Genomic DNA, 20828 nt, shown 5'->3' on the forward strand with positions numbered 1-20828 from the left:
AAATATGTTTAGCATTTTATAGCACTTTTAACGTTTACAAACTGCATATCAGAAACTCAGCAAATTAATGATGATAATAGCTGCCATTTTTCCAGCACATGTAGTCCAGGCACTGTATAGCACTTTTTCCCCATCTTTATTGGAATATAGTTGCTTTACAGTATTGTGTTAGTTTCTGCTGTAAAACAAAGTGAGTCAGCTGTATGTATACATATATCTCCATATCCCATCCCTCTTGAGCCTCCCTCCCACCCTCCCTATCCCACCCCTCTAGGTCATTACAAAGCATAGAGCTGATCTCCCTGTGCTCTGCAGCAGCTTCCTGCTAGCTATCTGTTTTACATTTGGTAGTTTGTATCAGTCAATGCTACTATCTCACTTCGTCTCAGCTTCCCCTTCCCTCCCTGTGTCTGTCCTCAAATCCATTCCCTACATCTGTGTCTCTATTTCTGCCCTGCCACTAGGTTCATCTATACCATTTTTCTAGATTCCATATATATACATGCGTCAACATACAGTATTTGTTTTTCTCTTTTTGATTTACTTCATTCTGTATGATAGACTCTAGGTCCACCCACCTCACTACAAATAACTCAATTTTGTTCCTTTTTATGGCTAATATTCCGTTGTATATATGTGCTATGTCTTCTTTATCCATTTGTTTGCTGATGGACATTTAGGTTGCTTCCATGTCCTGGCTATTGTAAATAATACTGAAATGAACATTGTGGTACATGTAGCTTTTTGAATTATGGTTTTCTTAGGGTATATGCTCAGTAGTGGGATTGCTGGTTCATATGGTAGTTCTATTTTTAGTTTTTTAGGGAACCCCCATACTGTTCTCCATAGTGGCTGTATCAATTTACATTCCTACCTACAGTGCAGGAGGGTTCCCCTTTCTCCACAACCTCTCTGGTATCTATTGTTTCCAGACCTTTTGATGATGGCCATTCTCACTGGTGTGAGGTGATACCTCATTGTAGTTTTGATTTGCATTTCTCTAATTATTAGTGATGTTGAGCATCTTCTCATGTGCCTCTTGGAAATCTGTATGTCTCCCTTGAAGAAATGTCTGTTTAGGTCTTCTGCCCATTTTTTGACTGGGTAGTTTGTTTTTTGATATTTAGCTGCATGAGCTGCATGTATATTTTGGAGATTAATCCTTATCCATTGCTTCATTTGCAAATATTTTCTCCCATTCTGAGAGTTTTCTTTTCATCTTGTTTCATCTTGTTTCCATTGCAAAGCTTTTAAGTTTTATTAGGCCCCTTTGTTTGTTTTTGTTTTTATTTCCATTACTCTGCAAGGTGGGTCAAAAAGGATCTTGCTATGATTTATGTCATTGAGTGTTCTGCCTATGTTTTCTTCTAAGAGTTTTATAGTGTCCAGTCTTAACATTTAGGTCTTTAATCCATTTTAAGTCTATTTTTGTGTATGGTGTTAAGGAGTGTTCTAATTTCATTCTTTTACATGCAGCTGTCCAGTTTTGCCAGAACCACTTATTGAAGGAGTTGTCTTTTCTCCATTGTATGCTCTTTCCTACTTTGTCATATATTAGGTGACCATAGGTGCATGGGTTTATCTCTGGGCTTTCTAACCTGTACCATTGATCTATATTTCCTTTTTTGTGCCACTACCATACTGTCTTGATTACTGTAGATTTGTAGTATAGTCTGAAGTCAGAGGGCCTGTTTCCTCTGGCTCCATTTTTCTTTCTCAAGATTGCTTTGGCTATTCGGGGTCTTTTGTGTTTCCATTCAAACTGTAATATTTTTTGTTCTAATTTGTGAAAAATGCCATTGGTAATTTGATAGGGATGGCATTGAATCTGTAGGTTACTTTGGGTAGTATAGTCATTTTCACAATATTGATTATTCCAATCTATGAACATGATATATCTCTCCATCTGTCTGTGTCATCTTTGATTTCTTTCATCAGTGTTTTATAGTTTTCTGAGTACAGGTCTTCTTAGGTAGGTTTATTCCTAGGTATTTTATTCTTTTAGTTGCAATGGTAAATGGGAGCGTTTCCTTAGTTTCTCTTTCTGCTCTTTCATTGTTAGTGTATAGGAATGCAAGAGATTTCTGTGTATTAATTCTATATCCTGCAACTTTACAAAATTCATTGGTTTTTAGTAGTTTTCTTGGTGGCATCTTTAGGATTTTCTACATATAGTGTCATGTCATCTGCAAACAGTGTCAGTTTTGCTTCTTCTGTTCCAAATTTTATTCTGTTTATTTCCTTTTCTTCTCTGATTGCCATGGCTAGGACTTCCAAAACTATGTTGAATAATAGTGGTGAAAGTGGACATCTTTGTCTTGTTCCTGATCTTAGAGGAAATGCTTTCAGTTTTTCACCATTGAGAATGATGTTTGCTGTGGGTTTGTCATATATGGCCTTTATTATGTTGTGGTAGGTTCCCCCATGCCCATTTTCTGGAGAGTTTTTATCATAAATGGGTATTGAATTTTGTCAGAAACTTTTTCTGCATCTATTGAGATAATCATATGGTTTTTAATCTTCAATTTGTGAGTATGGTGTTTCACATTGATTGATTTGTGTATATGGAAGAATCCTTGCATTCCTGGGATAAATCCCACTTGATCATGGTGTATGATCCTTTTCATGTGTTGTTGAATTCTGTTTGCTAGTATTTTGTTGAGGATTTTTGCATCTATGTTCATCAGTGATATTGGTCTGTAAATTTTCTTTTTTCATGGTATTTTTGTCTGGTTTTGGTATCAGGGTGATGGTGGCCTCATAGAATGAGTTTGGAAGTGTTCCTCCCTTTGCAGTTTTTTGGAAGATTTTGAGAAGGGTAGGTGTTAGCTCTCCTCTAAATGTTTGATAGAATTCGCCTGTGAAGCCATCTGGTCCTGGACTTTGTTTGTTGGGAGATTTTTAATTCCAGCTTCATTTTCATTACTTGTGATTTATCTGTTTATATTTTCTGTTTCTTCCTGGTTCAGTCTTGGAAGGTTATACCCTTCCAAGAATTTGACCATTTCTTCCAGGTTGTCCATTTTATTGGCATATAGTTGCTTGTAGTAGCCTCTTATGATCCTTTGTATTTCTGCAGTGTCAGTTGTAATTTCTCCTTTTTCATTTCTAATTTTATTGATTTAAGTCATCCCTCTTTTTTCTTGATGAATCTGGCTAAACTTTTATCAATTTTGTTTATCTTCTCAAAGAACCAATGTTTAGTTTTATTGATCTTTGCTATTGTTTTCTTCATTTCTATTTCATTTATTTCTGCTCTGATCTTTATGATTTCTTTCCTTCTACTAACTTTTGGTTTTGTTTGTTCTTCTTTCTCTAGTTGCTTTAGGTGTAAGGTTAGGTTGTTTATTTGAGATTTTTCTTGTTTCTTGAGGTGAGATTGAATTGCAGTAAACTTCCCTTTTGTGTCATTGTGTTTTCATTGTCATTTGTTTCTATGTATTTTTTTATTTCCTTTTTTATTTCTTCAGTGATCTCTTAGTTATTTAGCAGCGCACTGTTTGGCCTCCATGTGTTTGTGTTTTTTACAGTTTTTTTTTTTGGGGGGGGGTACACCAAGTTCAATCATCTGTTTTTATACACATATCCCCGTATTCCCTCCCTTCCTTGACTCCCCCCCTCGAGTCCCCCCCACCCTCCCCACCCCAGTCCTTTAAGGCATCTTCCATCCTCGAGTTGGACTCTCTTTGTTATACAACTTCCCACTGACTATCTGTTTTACAGTTGGTAGTATATATATGTCTGTGCTACTCTCTCACTTCGTCTCAGTTTCCCCTTCACCCCCCACCCCCTCCCATACCTCGAGTTACAATCTGTCATACAGAGTGAAGTAAGTCAGAAAGAGAAGGACAAATATTGTATGCTAACTCACATATACGGAATCTAAAAATGATATTGATGAACTCAGTGACAAGAACAAGGACTCAGATACAGAGAATGGACTGGAGAACTTTTTTACAGTTTTTTTTCCTATAAATGATTTCTAATCTCATTGTGTTGTGGTTGGTCAGAAAAGATGCTTGATACAATTTCAGTTTTCTTAAATTTACTGAGGCTTGATTTGTGATCCATGATGTGATCTATCTTGGAGAATGTTTTGTGTGCATTTGAGAAGAAGGTATATTCTGCCACTTTCAGGTGGAATGTCCTATATATATATATCAATTAAATCTATCTGGTCTATTGTGTCATTTAAAGCTTGTGTTCTCTTACTTATTTTCTGTCTGGATTATCTGTCCATTGGTATAAATGGGGAGTTAAAGTCCCCCACTATTATTGTGTTGCTGTCAATTTCTCCTTTTATGGCTGTTAGCATTTGCCTTGTGTATTGAGGTGCTCCTATGTTGGGTGCCTAAGTATTTACTATTGTTATATCTTCTTCCTAGATTGATTCCTTGATCATTATGTAGTGTCCTTCCTTATCTCTTGTAACAGTCTTTATTTTATCTGATATGAGTATTGCTACTTCAGCTTTCATTTGATTTCCACTTGCATGGAATATCTTTTTCCATTCCTTCACTTTCAGTCTGTATGTGTCCCTAGGTTTGAAGTGGGTCTCTTGTAGATAGCATATATACAGGTCTTGTTTTTGTATCCATTCAGGCAGTCTGTGTCTTTTGGTTAGAGCATTTAATCCATTTACATTCAAGGTAATTACCAATATTTATGTTCCTATTACTATTTTCTTAATTGTTTGGGGTTTGTTTTTGTGACTCTTTTTCTTCTCTTGTGTTGCCTGCCTAGAGAAGTTCCTTTAGCATTTGTTGTAAAGCTGGTTTGGTATTGCCGATTTCTCTTAGCTTTTGCTTGTCTGTAAAGCTTTTGATTTCTTCACTGAATCTGAATGAGTCCTTGCTGGATAGAGTAATCTTGGTTGTAGGTTTTTCCCTTTCATCATTTTAAATATGTCCTGCCACTCCCTTCCAGCTTGAAGCATTTCTACTGAAAAATCAGCTGATAACCTTATAGGGATTCCCTTGTATGCTGCTTTTTAATATTTTTTGTTTGTATTTAATTTTTGTTAGTTTGATTAATATGTGTCTTGGTGTGTTTTTCCTTGGGTTTATCCTGTATGAGACTCTCTATACTTCCTGGACTTGGGTGGCTATTTCTTTTCCCAGGTTAGGGAAGTTTTCAATTATAATCTCTTCAAATATTTTCTCAGACCCTTTCTCTTTCTATTCTTCTTCTGAGATCCCTGTAATTTGAATATTGGTATGTTTAATGTTGTCCCAGAGTTCTCTGAGACTCTCCTCAGTTCTTTTCATTCTTTTTCCTTTTTTCTGCTCCTTGGATTTCCACCATTCTATTTACCAGCTCACTTATTCATTTTTCTGCCTCAGTTATTCTGCTACTGATTTCTTCTGGAGTATTTTTCATTTCAGTTATTGTGTTGTTCATCACTGTTTTTTCTTTAGTTCTTCTAAATCTTTGTTAAATATTTCTTGTATTTTCTCAATCCATGCTTCCATTCTATTTCTGAAATTTTGGGATCATCTTTACTATCATTACTCTGAATTCTTTTCCAGGTAGGTTGCCTATTTCCTCTTCAGTTATTTGGTCTTATAGGTTTTTACCTTGTTCCTTCATCTGTAACATATTTTTTTATCATTTCACTTTTTTTTTTGATGAGTGAGTCTGTGTTCCTGTCTTATTGGTTGTTTGGCCTGAGGTGTCCAGCACAGGGGTTTGCAGGTAATTGGGTAGAGATGAGGACTTCCAGGAGACCTCACTCAGATTAATATTCCCTGGGGTCTGAGGTTCTCTTTTAGTCCAGCAGTTTGGACTTGGAGCTCCCGCCACAGGAGCTCAGGCCTGACCCTTGGCCTGGGAGCCAAGATCCCACAAGCCACACAGCACAGGAAAAAAAGGTCAGAACAATAGCAAAGAATAAAAAATAAAATAAAATTGGGGAAAAAAATTAGAAAAAATAAAAGTGTAAATGAAACAACAAGGTGAAACAGAACCACAACAACAAATAAGTAAGTAAACAAACAAAAATCAAAAAAAGGCCTTGGCTGTGGGGGAGCAGGGCTTAGGCTGTGGGGGGGCAGGGCTTAGGCTTAGGACCCCAGAAGCTGGAAAAGGCAGGGGGAGTGGGGCAGGGCCTGGGCTCCACATAGCCAGAGCAGGTGCAGAGGATCAGGTGCAGGACCTCAGCAGGCCCCCTGGGTCCCTAGTGGGGGTGGGGGGGGATAGGAATGCTGGTCCATTCCCTTCTGATCCTCTGTCTCCTGAAGGTCTCTCTCCCTTCCTGCTGGCTGATCTCCTTACTGTGGTTGGGCCCTGAGCAAGCAAGCATAGGAACCCTACCCCTCCCCTCCCACAGCCACCCCTCAGGGGTACTGGTCCTGTCTGGCTTCCACTTCTCCTTCACCCTTGCTCCCACCACATCCTACCCAATCACTTTGGGGTTCCTCCTGTCCCCTTAAGTGTCCAAGGTCCCCCCCAGCACCTGGTAGGTGCCCTAGTTGTGAGGAGACAGGAACTCCATGTCCCCCTACTCTGCCGTCTTGACTCCCCCCTTTACTTTTATATAGAACACTTCATTCCTGGCACTGCTGGTCACCAAATGTGTGGAGGATTTTCCCCACACCAAGAAATTCTGTAACACCAGCTGGGTGCCCTAAAATTCAACTTAATTCTGACACTATCTACCCAGAGATAGCATCAGCTTCCACAGGTTAAGGGCTCAGTCATATAAAACTACCCCCCCCCATAACTTCAGATGCCAGTCACAAGTTCAAGTTGTCACCTTGCTTCTGACCAGTCAGCTGTAGGTTGAAGGCTCCAATGGCCCCCTTCTTGTGTTCAATTAATTTGCTCCAAGCTTCTAATCATGGCTCGGTTTTTCTAGTGACCAGTTCCTCATCCAGGAGCCATCTAGGAGTCCACCCTGAATCACCTCACTAGAACAAAAGATGCTCTTATCATCCATGAAATTACAAGGGTTTCATGGGCTCTGTGCTAGGAACCGGGGACAAAGACCAATATATATTTTTCCTTTATCTCACAGTGGGTCTGTTACCACTCTTCTGGGCCCTCCCAAGAAGCTGATAGTTTAGCCACATGATATTTACTCTATGCATTTTCATACAAAAGGGAAGAAGGATGGATTATTATCAGAGGGAGTCTGTCACACTGAGAGGATCTACCTGTATTAGGCTAGGCTATACACTGTAACAAAGAGACCCAAGATGTCGTGACTGAAAATAATAGAAGTTTATTATTGCTCAGGATAGCTCCAGATTGGTGGGGAGACATGCTGTTGCATTCAGAGACTCAAGCAGATGGTGACTTTACATCTTTAATATATAACCTTCAAGGTCATTCTAAGTGTTGATATCCTAGACAGTTGAGAGGAAGAAAGAGCATGGAGGAATATGTAAGGACAGTTTCATGTGCTGCACCTGAAAAGTGGTACTCATCACTGCTTCCTACTTCCCACTGACTGGAACTCAATCACATGACCATACCTACTTTGGACTGAAGCGTATCTCCCCCAAATTCATATGTTGAAGCCTGTCTTAGTTCATTCAGGCTGCTATAACAGACTACCATTGGCTGAGTAGCTTATAAACGATAGAAATCCATTTCTCACAGCTCGGGAGGCTGGGAAGTCCAAGATCAAGGCTCTAGCAGATTTGTTGTTTGTTGAGAACCTGCTTCCTGGTTCACAGACCACCATCTTCTCACTGTATCCTCACATGGAAGAATGGGTGAGGGGTCTCTGGGGTCTCTTTTATAAAAGCACTACTCCCATTCATTACAGCATAGCCCTCATGACCTAATTATCTCCCAAAGGCCACCTCAAAATACCATTACATTAGGGATTAAGTTTCAACATATGAATTTTGGGGATACACAAACATTCAGTCCATAGCAAAGCACTAATGCTCTATGTGCTGTATTTGGAGACAGGGCCTATAAGGAGATAATAAGGCTAAAGGAGGTACAAGGATGAGGTCCTAATCCAACAGGGCTGATGCCATTACGAGAAGAGAAACAGAGCTCTCTCCCTTTCCACCATGTGAGGACACAGTGAAAAAGCAGCTATCTGCAAGCCAGGAAGAGAGCCTCCACTAGGAAACAAATAGGTCAGTACCTTCACCTTGGACTCCCCAGCCTCTAGAACTGTGAGAAAATACATTTTTGTTGTTTAAGCCACCCAGTATGTAATATTTTGTAGTGGTAGTCCAAACTGACTGGTAAAAATACTCAACTAAAAATGCAAAGGAGGCTGGGAAATATAATCTAGCTCTGAGTCCAGAAGTGGAGAATATTATGAATTCATGTAGCACAATAAATAAGTTTTCTGTACAAAAAGTTTCTGAATTGTATAAAAGTTCATTTCTAAAATCTCAGCATCTTCTGCAAAGATGTTTTAATCATTTTCTCATCAGTTTGATACAATTAGCTTCATTATGGAGGGGTCTCCATACATTAAGAAGGAATATCAAGGACTGAAAACATCTAGAGGAGTGGTTTTTATCTATAGTGTATGGCCATCAACATGTGATGATCAATTAATAACAACAAGAACTATGATAGCTATTATTGCTAACATTTCTTGAGGGCCACTAAGCCTGTGCTAGGCATGGATATATTGCAAGTAATTTGTTCCTAATTGTAGTTAAAATGCTGAAGACTGTCATTCATTAGCTTTTCTATAAATTAGAGCATATTCAAATTATCCCTATAATAACATCTTTTTTCACGGTCTTGTATTTGAGGATAAGTGGACAGTTAGAACTAGTGGTCCCAGTAGTTCATAAATTTTTTTAAGCTCTGTATTGGAATATAATTGCTTTACACTGTTGTGCCAGTTTTTGCTGTACAACAAAGTGAATCAGCTGTATTTATACATATATCCCCATATCCCCTCCCTCCCACGACTCCATCCCACCTTCCCTATCCCAGCCCTCTAAATCATCACCCATCATCGAGTTGATCTCCCTGTATTATGCAGCAGCTTCCCACTAGCTAACTCTTTTACATTTGGTAGTATGTATATGTCAATGCTACTTTCTCACTTCATCTTGGCTTCCCCACTGCCCCCAACCCCACCCCTCGATGAGTATAAACTTGCTGATGTACTCTTAAGAGGAGTGATTACAAATTAATTTAGTGTTCCACTTCAACATAAAATTTGAAGAGTTGTTGCTATTGTTAGTGGTGATATTCTAGTTATTGTTTTTAATCTAAATCTGTATTTTACCCATGGTATATCTGTTAAGAGTATAAGCTTTGGAATCAATTGAACTAGGTTCAGATTCTGGCTCTAACACCAGCACATCATGTTGCTTTAGATAAAGTTACTCAGCCTCCCTTTCTTCCATTATAAATTTGTTGATAATAGTAGTTCATAACTCAGAATTTTTGTGACGATTAAACAAGTTAATATTCATTCAGCAATTAGAATGGAGCATGGCACAGAGTAAAGGGCACAGTATATGTTATATATTATTACCATTTCTACTGTTATTATTTCTAAAATAATATTATCCATCAAGAATTTGCAGGTGAAGTTGGAAAACATTGTTCTAGTCTCCAAATCAGAATCATGCCTGTTTGGAATAGTGGGTCTTACAAGAAAGTTATTTTAGATGATGATGATGGCTATTTCTTTCCCTGCAGCATTTGTAATCAGTACAGCATCATTGCAGATAAAGTCAGTGAGATTCCTATCAACACTGGGGAGCTAGTATTCCTCATTGAATTCTTAAAGAAATCCAGTGATGTCACCGTGTTCAAACTTAGGAGGCAACTTAGAGATGCAGTTGAACGGCTAGAGTTCCTGATGGACTATGCAGACTTGCCCCGTAAGTCCAATGTCATGTTTGTACATGCAACTGTATGAGTATATTTATATTTTTAGGGATAAGGAGCCAGGGGCAGGAGAGTTAGCAATCCTACCACTAAATATAAGTATCAGGAGAGCTACTTTTCAAGGGTGTCCATATAGTAGAGGCACTAATTCCACACCCTTATCCACAAGAATTTGAATCAAACAAAGAGAATCTTATTGTTAGACAAAAAGAAGAAATATCTAGGGACGTGACTGGTTGTTAGATGCCTGTCTTTGCATCTTATGCCTGGTGTTCCTGGAAAAGTCACTTTCAGATGCAGAGTCCTTTTATAAATGGGTAGATTTCGTTCTTCTATAATCATAATGCAATCCCACCTTTGAGGACGCCAGGGCACTTTCCTTCATGCTCCTGCATATACTGAAATGAAGGAAATGGTCAGGACCCCTTCAAGGCTTATTGAGCCAAGTTAGGAGTCAATAAGGACCTAACTCTGTAAGGACCAGGTTCTGAAGGAAAAGCTAATATGTCCCCTAGAAGCCAAGTTTCAGAGCCTTTTTCCATCTGGAAATACCTGTGAATTACCTTGTATGCACAATGTTTACGGGGGATGGTTATGGGAGGGAGAAATACGGACTGGGAATGAAAAGTGGTCCCGTAACCATCCACCTGCACATTCATGAGCTGTGCTCTTGACAATGTGAATACACACTGGACTCTCTCACTGTGGTCTCTGCCTCCTAAATTCCCAAGGGTAGAGAGAGAACCCAGGGCACTTTAACTGACCAGAGCCATAAGATGGGTAGGGCATCTGGCATTGATATTATTACTGACCTTTATCCAAAAGGAAGACTGAAACTGAAATGAGATGAGGTGAAATAGTTTGAAGAATAGGACTGAACTTTAACCTAGGTTTCTACTCAGACCTAGCCTGGGGAGATAATGAAGCCTAATGGTTAGAACATAGGCTTTGGAGTTGGTTAGACTTAGATCTGGGTTTGAAATCTGCTCTGCTGTCGGTTAGCAGTGTGACCTTGACCGCTTGGCTTAACTGTTTCCCATCTGTAAAAACGAGGATGATAATACCGTCTACCTTTTAGCCTGGCACTTGAAAACTGCTCAATAAATGTTGGCTATCATTCATCAATAATGGGCCCATTCATTAATTGCCACCCGCACATTCACTTCTGTTCACCTCTTGTTCTGTTGAATTAATTCCCTGCGAGCTGACCTATGCTGAGCAGTCTCCTAGAACAGACTGTGTGTGTTTTGCAGAAGAGGATATCAAACTGAACAGCACTCTGTTCCTCTGGCCAGACCAGATTGAAGATATCTTTGAAAACAGCCGAAATCTTCTCCTTAGCAAGAGGGATCAGGCAGAGATGGACCTCTTTAAAAGGTACAGGGAAAGTCTGTTGTTTTAAAAGTGATACCCAGCTTCATAACACGCTACATGTTTCTGGTTCTGGCTAGAGCCACCCCCCACCGAGCAATGTGTGGGTGAAGGCTCAGCACAGTTGGTGGAGAAGGAATTTCCTTTTGTTCCCCATTGTGGGATATTCTCTTTAAGCCTGCTTCACTGTAGTAACCCTGGCCAAAGCCTTCCCTCCTTGCCTTGAACAATTGGAATTTAGTGGTGCAGAGAGAAAAAGACAAAAATAGTAACATGTAATAACAGCCTCCCAATAATAATAGCAAAACTCTCAGCCTTACATTGGAGACCACAGATATGTGAGATATCAATACAGGGATAATAAAGGCATGGTTGGAGGCAAAGAAATTGCCTGTTTTGCAGCTGGTCTCATTCATTGCTAATGTGTCTGTAATCATTTATTCATTGAGTATTTATTATGGATTTTTACTATGTGCTATTCTCTATTCTAGACACATAAGTGTGTTTGACTGCTAAATAAAGATTTTAATGTAGTGACAAAGAAAATATTGCATCCTGAAAAAGTCAGACAATATCAAGTGGAGTGGGCCAGGTACCACGTATGGTAAAGACACGCCTTTGTGCACGTGCGCGCGCGCGCACACACACACACACACACACACACACACTCCAGCTTGTAACGCTTTGTTTAGGAACTGCAGATTCATACCAGTTTCCATCGCCATCACACATGAAACTCCCACTACCCAACTTTAGGTTCCGTAATCCCTGCAAATAGGAGAAAGGAAAAGGATGGATAAGAGCAGGGATTTCTCCACAGAACGGGAGATTGGGCTGAAGGATAAACCCACTTAGTTGCTACCTTCAAAATATGATGTAGGTCTGTTGCCCAGAAAAACAACAACAACAACAAAAGATGTGTGTCAGTTTGTTTCTTCCTACAGCCTTCTCTTCCCTTTATCTGAATGGTTACTGTCCCCAGAACTCAAAATTTGGCCCAATGAGTAGAACTGATTTTTTTAACTAATAGATTTTTCTTTTTAGAACAGTTTTAGGTTCACAAAAAATTGAGCAGAAAGTATAGAGTCCCCCTTTACCCCCTCACCCCTTACACACAGCCTCCACCATGGAGCTGAGTTTTGATGCCTCACCAAGAAGCAGAACATATTGTAAATTAGATGAACAGGGGCAAATTTCTTCATCTTTTTGAGCCTCAGTGGCCTCCTCTGGAAAATGGGATAGTAGAACCAATCTCAGTTCATCTCGTTATATGAGAAGTGTCATTGTGTTGAAGGATAAAATGAAATGATCTGAGGTGGTGCCTAGGAGGGGCCTTCTTTAAAGAGGGGAGTGGGGGGAGGTGGGGGCTTTAGCCACAGTAGACCCCCCCGGCAGCATCTAACCGGCTGAACAGCCTAAATAAATACATTTCAAACAATCCCTCCGCGTTTCCCCCAGCTACCATAAAAGACTCCCCAAAGTTAACACTGGTAACATTCCCCCCAGCACTCCAGGCCTGATGGATCACCCAGGGCCATTATGCTAGGCCACATCTGCTTCTCACTACAGCTAGGAGAGTCGTGCCAACAGGCCTAATGGCATTAAGATCACAACGCTAGTTAATCCACTTAGAGACCAACGCCGGGCGAAGGTGGCAGGGGGCTTGGAGCGAGAGGTTCCCTTGTCAGGCTGGGGTCACAGGAAAAGCAGGGAGGTGGCCTCACAAGCGAGTCCCTGCTGTGTGCTTTATGTTACATGGTACCTCATTTAACACACTTGAACCAGATTGAGAGGTACAGGGCTAACCTCACTTCACAGAAGAGGAGGCTCACGGTTCAGACAGGTGAAACCATCCTCCAAATTCACAATGAGGCGCTGGGATTCAAGCCCAAGTCTATCTGAGATCAGTCTTTGTGCCCCTTGCCCTACACACCTTGACCTCTGCAAAGTCAGAGGTGGTGGTGTGCCTGTCTCATTCTCAGCATATGCCTGGTGTATATGTCCTTACTTACCACCTGGGGGGATCTAAATGGCCCTAAAGAGGGGAGACCTCTAAACACCACTTCCAACTGGCCCACAATTCCTCCTCCCACCAAAATTGCTGTGACTGCCAGTAATGCCCCACTGTTTCGGGAAGTTCTTTCTCTTATCTAATCTGAATTTTCCCTACTGCAAAGCTGAACACAGTCTCTCCCTGCTGAAAAAAGTCAGATCTTGAGGACGAGTCAAAAGTGAGCTAGGAATTTAAAATGAAGCAGGTTTTTGTGAGTTTTTAGCCGAAGTTTCCGTGCTGACGATAAAGTACCAGATCCCCTCTTTGCAGCTGCAGAGATAAGCCTCACGTAGTCAAAACCCAACCAGAGTTTTTCCAGACTGAGCCAGCATAATAAGGACACGGGGCTTTTAAGACCTCTTCATAGAGTAGCTCATAACATGGAAGCTGGCTGGCTTCTTTCAGAGAGAGAGAGAATCTTTTTGTAACCTAATCTTGGAAGTAACATCCCATCACTTTTGCCATATTCTTTGTTAGAAGTGAGTTACTAGGGCTAGCCCAAACTCAAAAGGAGACAGTTACACAAAGATATAAGTACCAAGAGGTGTGGCTCTTTGGGGACCTTACCAGAGGCTGCTTACCACACAGTGCAATTAGAAATAAAACCCAAATCAAACCATTGAAAATTAACTCTCTTAAATTACTTTTAGGAAAAAAAGAACATCAAAACTGCCATAACAGAATTTAGTGTTCTTAAGATAATAGCCAAATTTATGGTATGTTACTATAGCTGTTCTCAATGGCAAATCGCCCTATTCATTCAATGAATATTTATTGTTTTACGCCAGACACTCTTCTAAGTGCTGGAGATACAAAAAGGAATTAAGGAGATTAAAACTGCATTGATGGAGTTTAAATTCTAGTAAATGAGACTAAACACTTTTATAGTGATTATTATGTACCAGGCTCAATTCTGAGCATTTCGTGTGTTAGCTTATTAAATACTGAAGTAGGTACTTTATCCATCCCTGTTTTATTTATCTGAGGCATACAGAGATTAAAGGACTTGACCAAGTTCACATAGCTACTGTGTTGCAATGTAGGGAATTGAACCTAGCAGGTCCAGCTCTAGAACCTGTCCACTTAACACTGTGTAATTCTACCTCATTAGGAAACTGGAGAAGTAAATTTGAGAACTGCTTTGTTGATAATCTGCATGAAGTAGATAAATCTCTGGAAAAGTACCCCCTCCTCACTCTAGCGAAAGTAGCTCTCCACTTCCATCCACTAGGCACTCTGCCTTGTTCTATTTTCTTCAGAACATTTATCACTATCAGATATATCTCATTTCATTTTTATCTATGTATAGATTTATCCATCCATCCATCTGTCCATCCATTCATCAATCCATATATGTTTACTGTCTGGGTTTTCCCAAACTAAAATACAAGCTCCATGAGGGTAGGGAGCTTCACAGTGTACTTCACAAATATATTCCTGATGCGTAAGGCAGTTCTCGGAATTAAGCACTTAATAAGAAATATCTAATGAATAATATGTATATACCTAAATTTTATACATGTATATATTATATAACATATATTTTTAATATATATTTTTGATATGTATTTATATGAGAAACATCTGGAAGTATTTAACCACCATAGGTTCACAGCAGCTGTCTCTGGGAGGTAGGATTACAAACTATATATAATAACATATATTTGTAAGTTTTGCATATACTGTATTAGAAGAACAAATTCTCCCCAGGCTTGAACGTGACAAATGGAAAGTCCAAATGTGATTGGGCTGTCTTTACTTTCAGGTGCTCAGAATTTGAGGCAAAACTTGAGAGCTACAGCAAGGAACTGGATGGTTTTAGGAAACGTGAAGTGATGACTACAGAAGAAATGAAGAACAATGTTGAAAAGCTTAATGAGCTTTCCAAGAATCTAGATCAAGCACTGGTGGAATTTGAGGTTTGGGGTCTTGGGATGGGGACTTATCACTGTACTGCTTCCTTGGTTCTGGTCCTTGGTTTTGTGTTTTCCTAACATCACCGGTCAGGTGGATAGTATTAGGTGATTGATTGACCAGTGCTTTCACTGGTAATTTCAACTACCTTTTCCACACCCCTACATTATACCAGCTTTTTTGATAGTCGTTGAGTACACAAAGAAGAATTATAATGGAATAATTGCTCACATGTATTGAGCATATATTATGTGCACAATGTGCAAAGGACTTAATATGTGATATATTACTCAATATCCATAATAAACCTTTGGGGTAGGTAATATATCTTCATTTATCCCTGTTTAAAGTGGGAGAACTTGGAGAAGCTAAGTAACTTGCCCTGAAGCTTACTAGTAAGTTCTTTAATCATTAAAGTTCTTACCTTTGAGGCAATTCAGCACAAGAAGGCAACGTTGTGTTAACAGTTAAAGTACATATGAAAAATGTGAAAGCAGGGATATGGATGTGGTACAGTCGGAGCAAAGATGATGGAGCAAGTGGCAAATTATCATTGTTTCACCCAGCTAGATCTCAGCTGCCATGGCCCTCAGAGGTAGCAGAGGGACCTTCTTGCTTGAGTTCATGCCTTATCTCCTGTCTTACTCTCCAGATGAACACACATCTTCCTCAGCTTGGTTTTCAAAGCACTGAGGAATTTGCCATGGTGGCTTCTAGGGTTCAGGAGAACCACCCACCCAATAAACAGCATCCCCTTTTGCCCTGCAGTTGATCAATAAGGAAGAGGAGCTGTTGGAAAAGGAGAAGAGTACCTTCCCTCTTCTGCAAACTGTGATGACCAACAAAGTGCCTTATGAGCAGCTGTGGGTGACAGCCTACGAGTTTAGCATCAAATCGGAGGAATGGATGAATGGTATGCTGTAGTCTCACTCTGCTGAGGCAGGATGGGGATGGCATAGCTTATTCAACCCAGCCAGTTCTGAAATAAGAGTGGGACCTCAGATTCTGGCTGGACTTTTTTATCATATTCTCATACTCTGGATTACGGCAACCATAGTTAAATTTTTCTGATGTAATAATGATGGAAGGTGGGGGTCAAAGAGCCAGATCTATTGCCAGGGTAAAATAGAATAGGCAACCACCCAGAGTCATGGATCAGGTAGTGACTCAGAGAGGCAGGTGATGGGAGAATAAGATGGTGGTTCCCCATTATGCTGATGCAAGGAAGGCCAGAGAACCATAGATATCTGTAAACTACCTCTTTTACTATAGATCCTGGATGCTAGAGAGATATTGGGGAAGTAGAGTCAACAGAACTTAATGGTTGATCTGATATGGGGCAGGGGGCAGGGAGGGAGAGGGAAGCACCTAGGGTGAATTCCAGATTATTAGCCCAGGCAGTTTGGTGGATAATGCCATCACTGAATAAGAGAAAGGACAAATTTGTTGGGGAAAAAAAATCGGCTTGAACACACTGAGTTAGGTGTCTGCAAACATCCAAATGGGAATATTAATTAGCAGTTGAGTATATCAGTCTGGATTAAAATTATACTGGGGGTGGGATTTATATTGGAGAATAATTGATATGTAAGAATACAATTAAAAACCATCAATGACATTACCTGGGGAAAGTATGTAAGAGCAGAGGACAAAATCTGAGACCTTCAGGGTTGAGCCTTTAGCTTATTTCCAGTGCCTCAATATCATAAACACAACTGTGATGAACATCTTTGTTGCCAATTTTCTAGACACAGTAATGATAGTTTTCTTAGGATAAATTACTAAAAGTGAAATGGCTAGATCAAAGGGATGTAATAAAAATTATTAGGATTTTAGAAACTTTTTTGTTATTGGTATTTCCTTCCAGAAAAGTTATATGTTTTAATTTGTTATTCTTCTAGTAATATTTGAGTGCCCATTCCTCATACCCTCAACAAAGCTGGGAAGTAATAGCTTTAAGAACTTTTTTGCTAATTTGATGTTTAAAGTGGTATTTTCTTTTTCACACCTTTTAAGTATACTTTTTCATTATTAAAAAGTATTCTTGGGACTTCCCTGAGGGTCCAGTGGTTAAGAGTCTGTGCTTCCACTGCTGTGGTTTTGATCCCTGGTTGGGGAACTGAGATCCCGTAGTCAAAAAAAAAAGTATTCTTTCCTTTAATTGAAGTTGAATGTTTATTGGTCAATTGAATTCCTTGTTTTTATAAAAGCCTATTCATGTGCTCTCCCACTTTTTTTCCATTACTAAACCACCTGATTTAAATAATTTTCAATTTTGAATAGTATTTTATTGATGCTTTTTACTTTTTCAAGTACTCAATCATATCTATACATTTAGAGTATTTTACCTTATTTATCACTTTCACACCCCTTTTAAAATTCACTTTTCTGTGTTGACTAGCACCTCCAAATTAAACAGTAGTGATAATGTACACCTTTGTCTTATTCCTGATTTTAATGGGAATTTTTCCAGTGTCACCTTTATTTATTTATTTTTCTTAGATTTTTTTTGATGTGGACCATTTTTAAAGTCTTTATTGAATTTGTTACAATATTGCTTCTGTGTTATGTTTTGGTTTTTTGCCCCCAAGGTATGTGGGATCTTAGCTCCCCGACCAGGGATCAAACCCGCACCCCTTGCATTGGAAGGTGAATTCTTAACCACTGGACTTCCAGGGAAGTCCCCAGAGTGTCACCTTTAAACATGATATTTTTTGTTCATTTGAGGCATAAAATATTTATGATGTTAAGGAGGTATTTATAATTTAGCAAGTCTTTCTGTTAGAAAGAGATAATGTATTTTAAATTTTTTATATTTAATTTTTTAAATTCATAAACAGTAAAATTGACATTTTTGACATACAGGTCTATGAATTTTAACATATGTATTGCTTCACCACAATCAGAAAATGGAACAGTTCCAGGACTTCAATAAACTTCCTTGTACTACCCCTTCATAATCACACTGTCCCTACACCTGGCAACTATTGATCTCTTCATTGTTAGTATAGTTTTGTCTTTTTGAGACTGTCATATAACTTCAGTCTCTTTTTCAAATTTTATTATGACTATTACAGTGCCTTTGTCTTTATATCTTTTATATAAAATTTGAGAATCAGTTTATTTATATATATAAGAAACTGGTTGGAATTTTTATTGGAACTGTGTTAAATCTATAGATCAATTTGGAAAGAATTGACATCTTTAACTAAATCTTCCAATCCATGGACATTGCATATCTAATAATTTTGCTCTTGTTTGACTTCTTTTTGTCAGTGTTTTATATGTTTTAGCATACAGACCCTATGTGTGTTTTGTTAAATTTATATGTATTTCTTTTTATAGAGCTATATGATTTTAAATTTCTGTTTCTCATTGGTCATTGCTAGTGTATATTAAAACAGTTGGGGTTGGGGGAGGTGGTTTGCCCATTTTTTAAATTGTTTGTTTTCTTATTGTTGAGTTTTAAGAGTTCTTTGTATATTTCGGACAGCAATCCTTTGTCAGATATGTATTTTGCAATTTTTCTTCTAGTCTTTGGCTTGTCTTTTCAGTCTTTTGACAGTGTCTTTCACAAAGCAGATGTTTTTAATTTTAATAAAGTCTAGTTTGTCATTTCTTTCATAGAGCATGCCTTTAATATTACATCTAAAAGGTTATCACCAAACCCAAGTTCTTCTAGGTTTTTCTGCTATGTTATCTCCTAGAAGTTTTATAGTTTTGCATTTTACACTTAAGTCCATGATCCATTTTGATTAATTTTTGTCAAGGATGTACAGTCTGCATCTACATTTGTTTTTTTGCATGTGGATATCCAGTTGTTCTAAAACTATTTGTTGGAAAGTTCCATTTCTCCATTGTATTGCCTTATTCCTTTGTGAACGGTCAGTCGACTACTGTGGATCTTATTTCTCAGCTCTCTATTCTGTTCCATTGACCTATTTGTCTATTCTTTTGCCAGTACCACACTTGATTATTATAATAACTATATGGTAAGTCTTAAAGCTGGATAATGGCAGTCCCTCAACTTTATTCTTCTCCTTTAATACTATATTGACTCTTCTGGGTCTTTTATTTCTCCATATAAACTTTAGAATCAGTTTGTCAGTATCTAAAAAATAACTTGTTGGGATTTTGATTGGGATTGTGTTGCATCTACAGATCAAGTTGGGAAGAACTGACATCTTGACAATATTGAATCTTCCTATCCATGAACATTAAATTTTTCTCCGTTTATTTTCTTCCTCTTTGATTTCCTTCATTAGAGTTTTGTAGTTTTCCTTCTATAGACATTGTACATATTTCGTGAAATACTTAGGAGTATTTCAGTTTTGGGGGTGTTAATGTAAATGGATATGTTTTTAATTTCAAATTCACTGTTCATTCATAATATATAGGAAAGCAATTAGCTTTTGTGTATTAACCATGTATCTGCAACCTTGCTATGCCTATGAATTAGTTTCAGGAGCTTTCTTTTTGTTGTTGGTTCTTTCAAATCTTCTACGTAGATAATCATGTCATCTGCAAACAAAGTCTTATGTCTTCTTTCCTAATCTATATACCTTTTGTTTCCATTCTTGTCTTATTGAATTATCTAGGACTACCACAAAAAGATATTGAAAAAGGAGTGGTGAGAAGGAACATTCTTGCTGTGCTCCTAATCTTAGCAGGAAAGATTCTAGATTCTCACCATTAAGTATAACGTTAGCTGTAGGTTTTTGTAGATGTTCTTTATCAAGTTGAGGAAGTTCTCCTCTATTCCTCATTTGCTGAGAGTTTTTATTACGAATGGATATTAGATTTTTTCAAATGCTTTTTTCTGAATCTATTGATATGATCATGTGATTTTTCTTCAATTGCCTGTTGATGTGATCAATATTAATTGATTTTTGAATGTCAAAACAACTTTACATACCAGGAATAAGTTCCAGCTGATTGTGGTGTATAATTTTATATATATTAAGAAATAGATATTTAGATTCAACTTGCTAACATTTTGTTGAGGATTCTTGCATCTATGTTCATGAGAGATACTGGTCTTTAGTTTTCTTTACTTGTAATGTCTTTGTCTGGTTTTGATATTAGGGTAGTGCAGGCCTCACAGGATGAGGACTTTTTTCTGCTTCGGTCTCCTGGAGAGATTGTAGAAAAATTGGTATTTTTCTTTTCTTAAGTGTTTGGCAGAATTCACCATCATCTGGGCCTGATGCTTTCTGTTTCGGAAAGTTATTAATTATTGATTCAATTGTTTGAATAGATATAGGCCAATTCAGATTGTTTCTCCTTGTGTGAATTTTGGCAAATTGTATCTTTCAAGGAATTTGTCTATTTAATCTAGGTTATCAAATTTGTGATCATAGAGTTTTTCATAGTATTCTTTTATTATCCTTTTAATGTCCATGAGATGTGCAGTAATGTCTCCTCTTTCATTTCTGATATCAGTAATTCGTGTCTTTTCTTTTTTCTTTGTTAGCCTAGATAGATATTTATCAATTTTACTGATCTTTTAAAAAAACAGTTTTTCATTTTATTATTTCTTTTCTTCTGCTTACTTTTGATTTAATATGCTCTTTTTTAATAGTTTCACAAAGTGGAAGCATAGATTATTGATTTTAGGTCTCTGTTCTTTTCTAATATGTATATTCAATGCTATAAATTTCCC

At 38.2% G+C, this 20828-nt stretch overlaps 1 protein-coding gene across 1 annotated transcript in view; it reads left to right on the plus strand.

The window, feature by feature from the left end:
* Positions 1–20828, plus strand: part of DNAH3 (dynein axonemal heavy chain 3) — a 200660-nt gene that overhangs the window by 30381 nt on the left and 149451 nt on the right. Inside the window, exons 14-17 of the mRNA XM_057749021.1 lie at positions 9637–9821; positions 11082–11205; positions 15018–15171; positions 15935–16079. Coding sequence (XP_057605004.1) covers positions 9637–9821; positions 11082–11205; positions 15018–15171; positions 15935–16079 — 608 coding nt within the window. The remainder of the gene's footprint in view (positions 1–9636; positions 9822–11081; positions 11206–15017; positions 15172–15934; positions 16080–20828) is intronic.

This window comes from Hippopotamus amphibius, chromosome 9 (genome assembly GCF_030028045.1).
Source record: "Hippopotamus amphibius kiboko isolate mHipAmp2 chromosome 9, mHipAmp2.hap2, whole genome shotgun sequence".
Classification (NCBI taxonomy): domain Eukaryota; kingdom Metazoa; phylum Chordata; class Mammalia; order Artiodactyla; family Hippopotamidae; genus Hippopotamus; species Hippopotamus amphibius.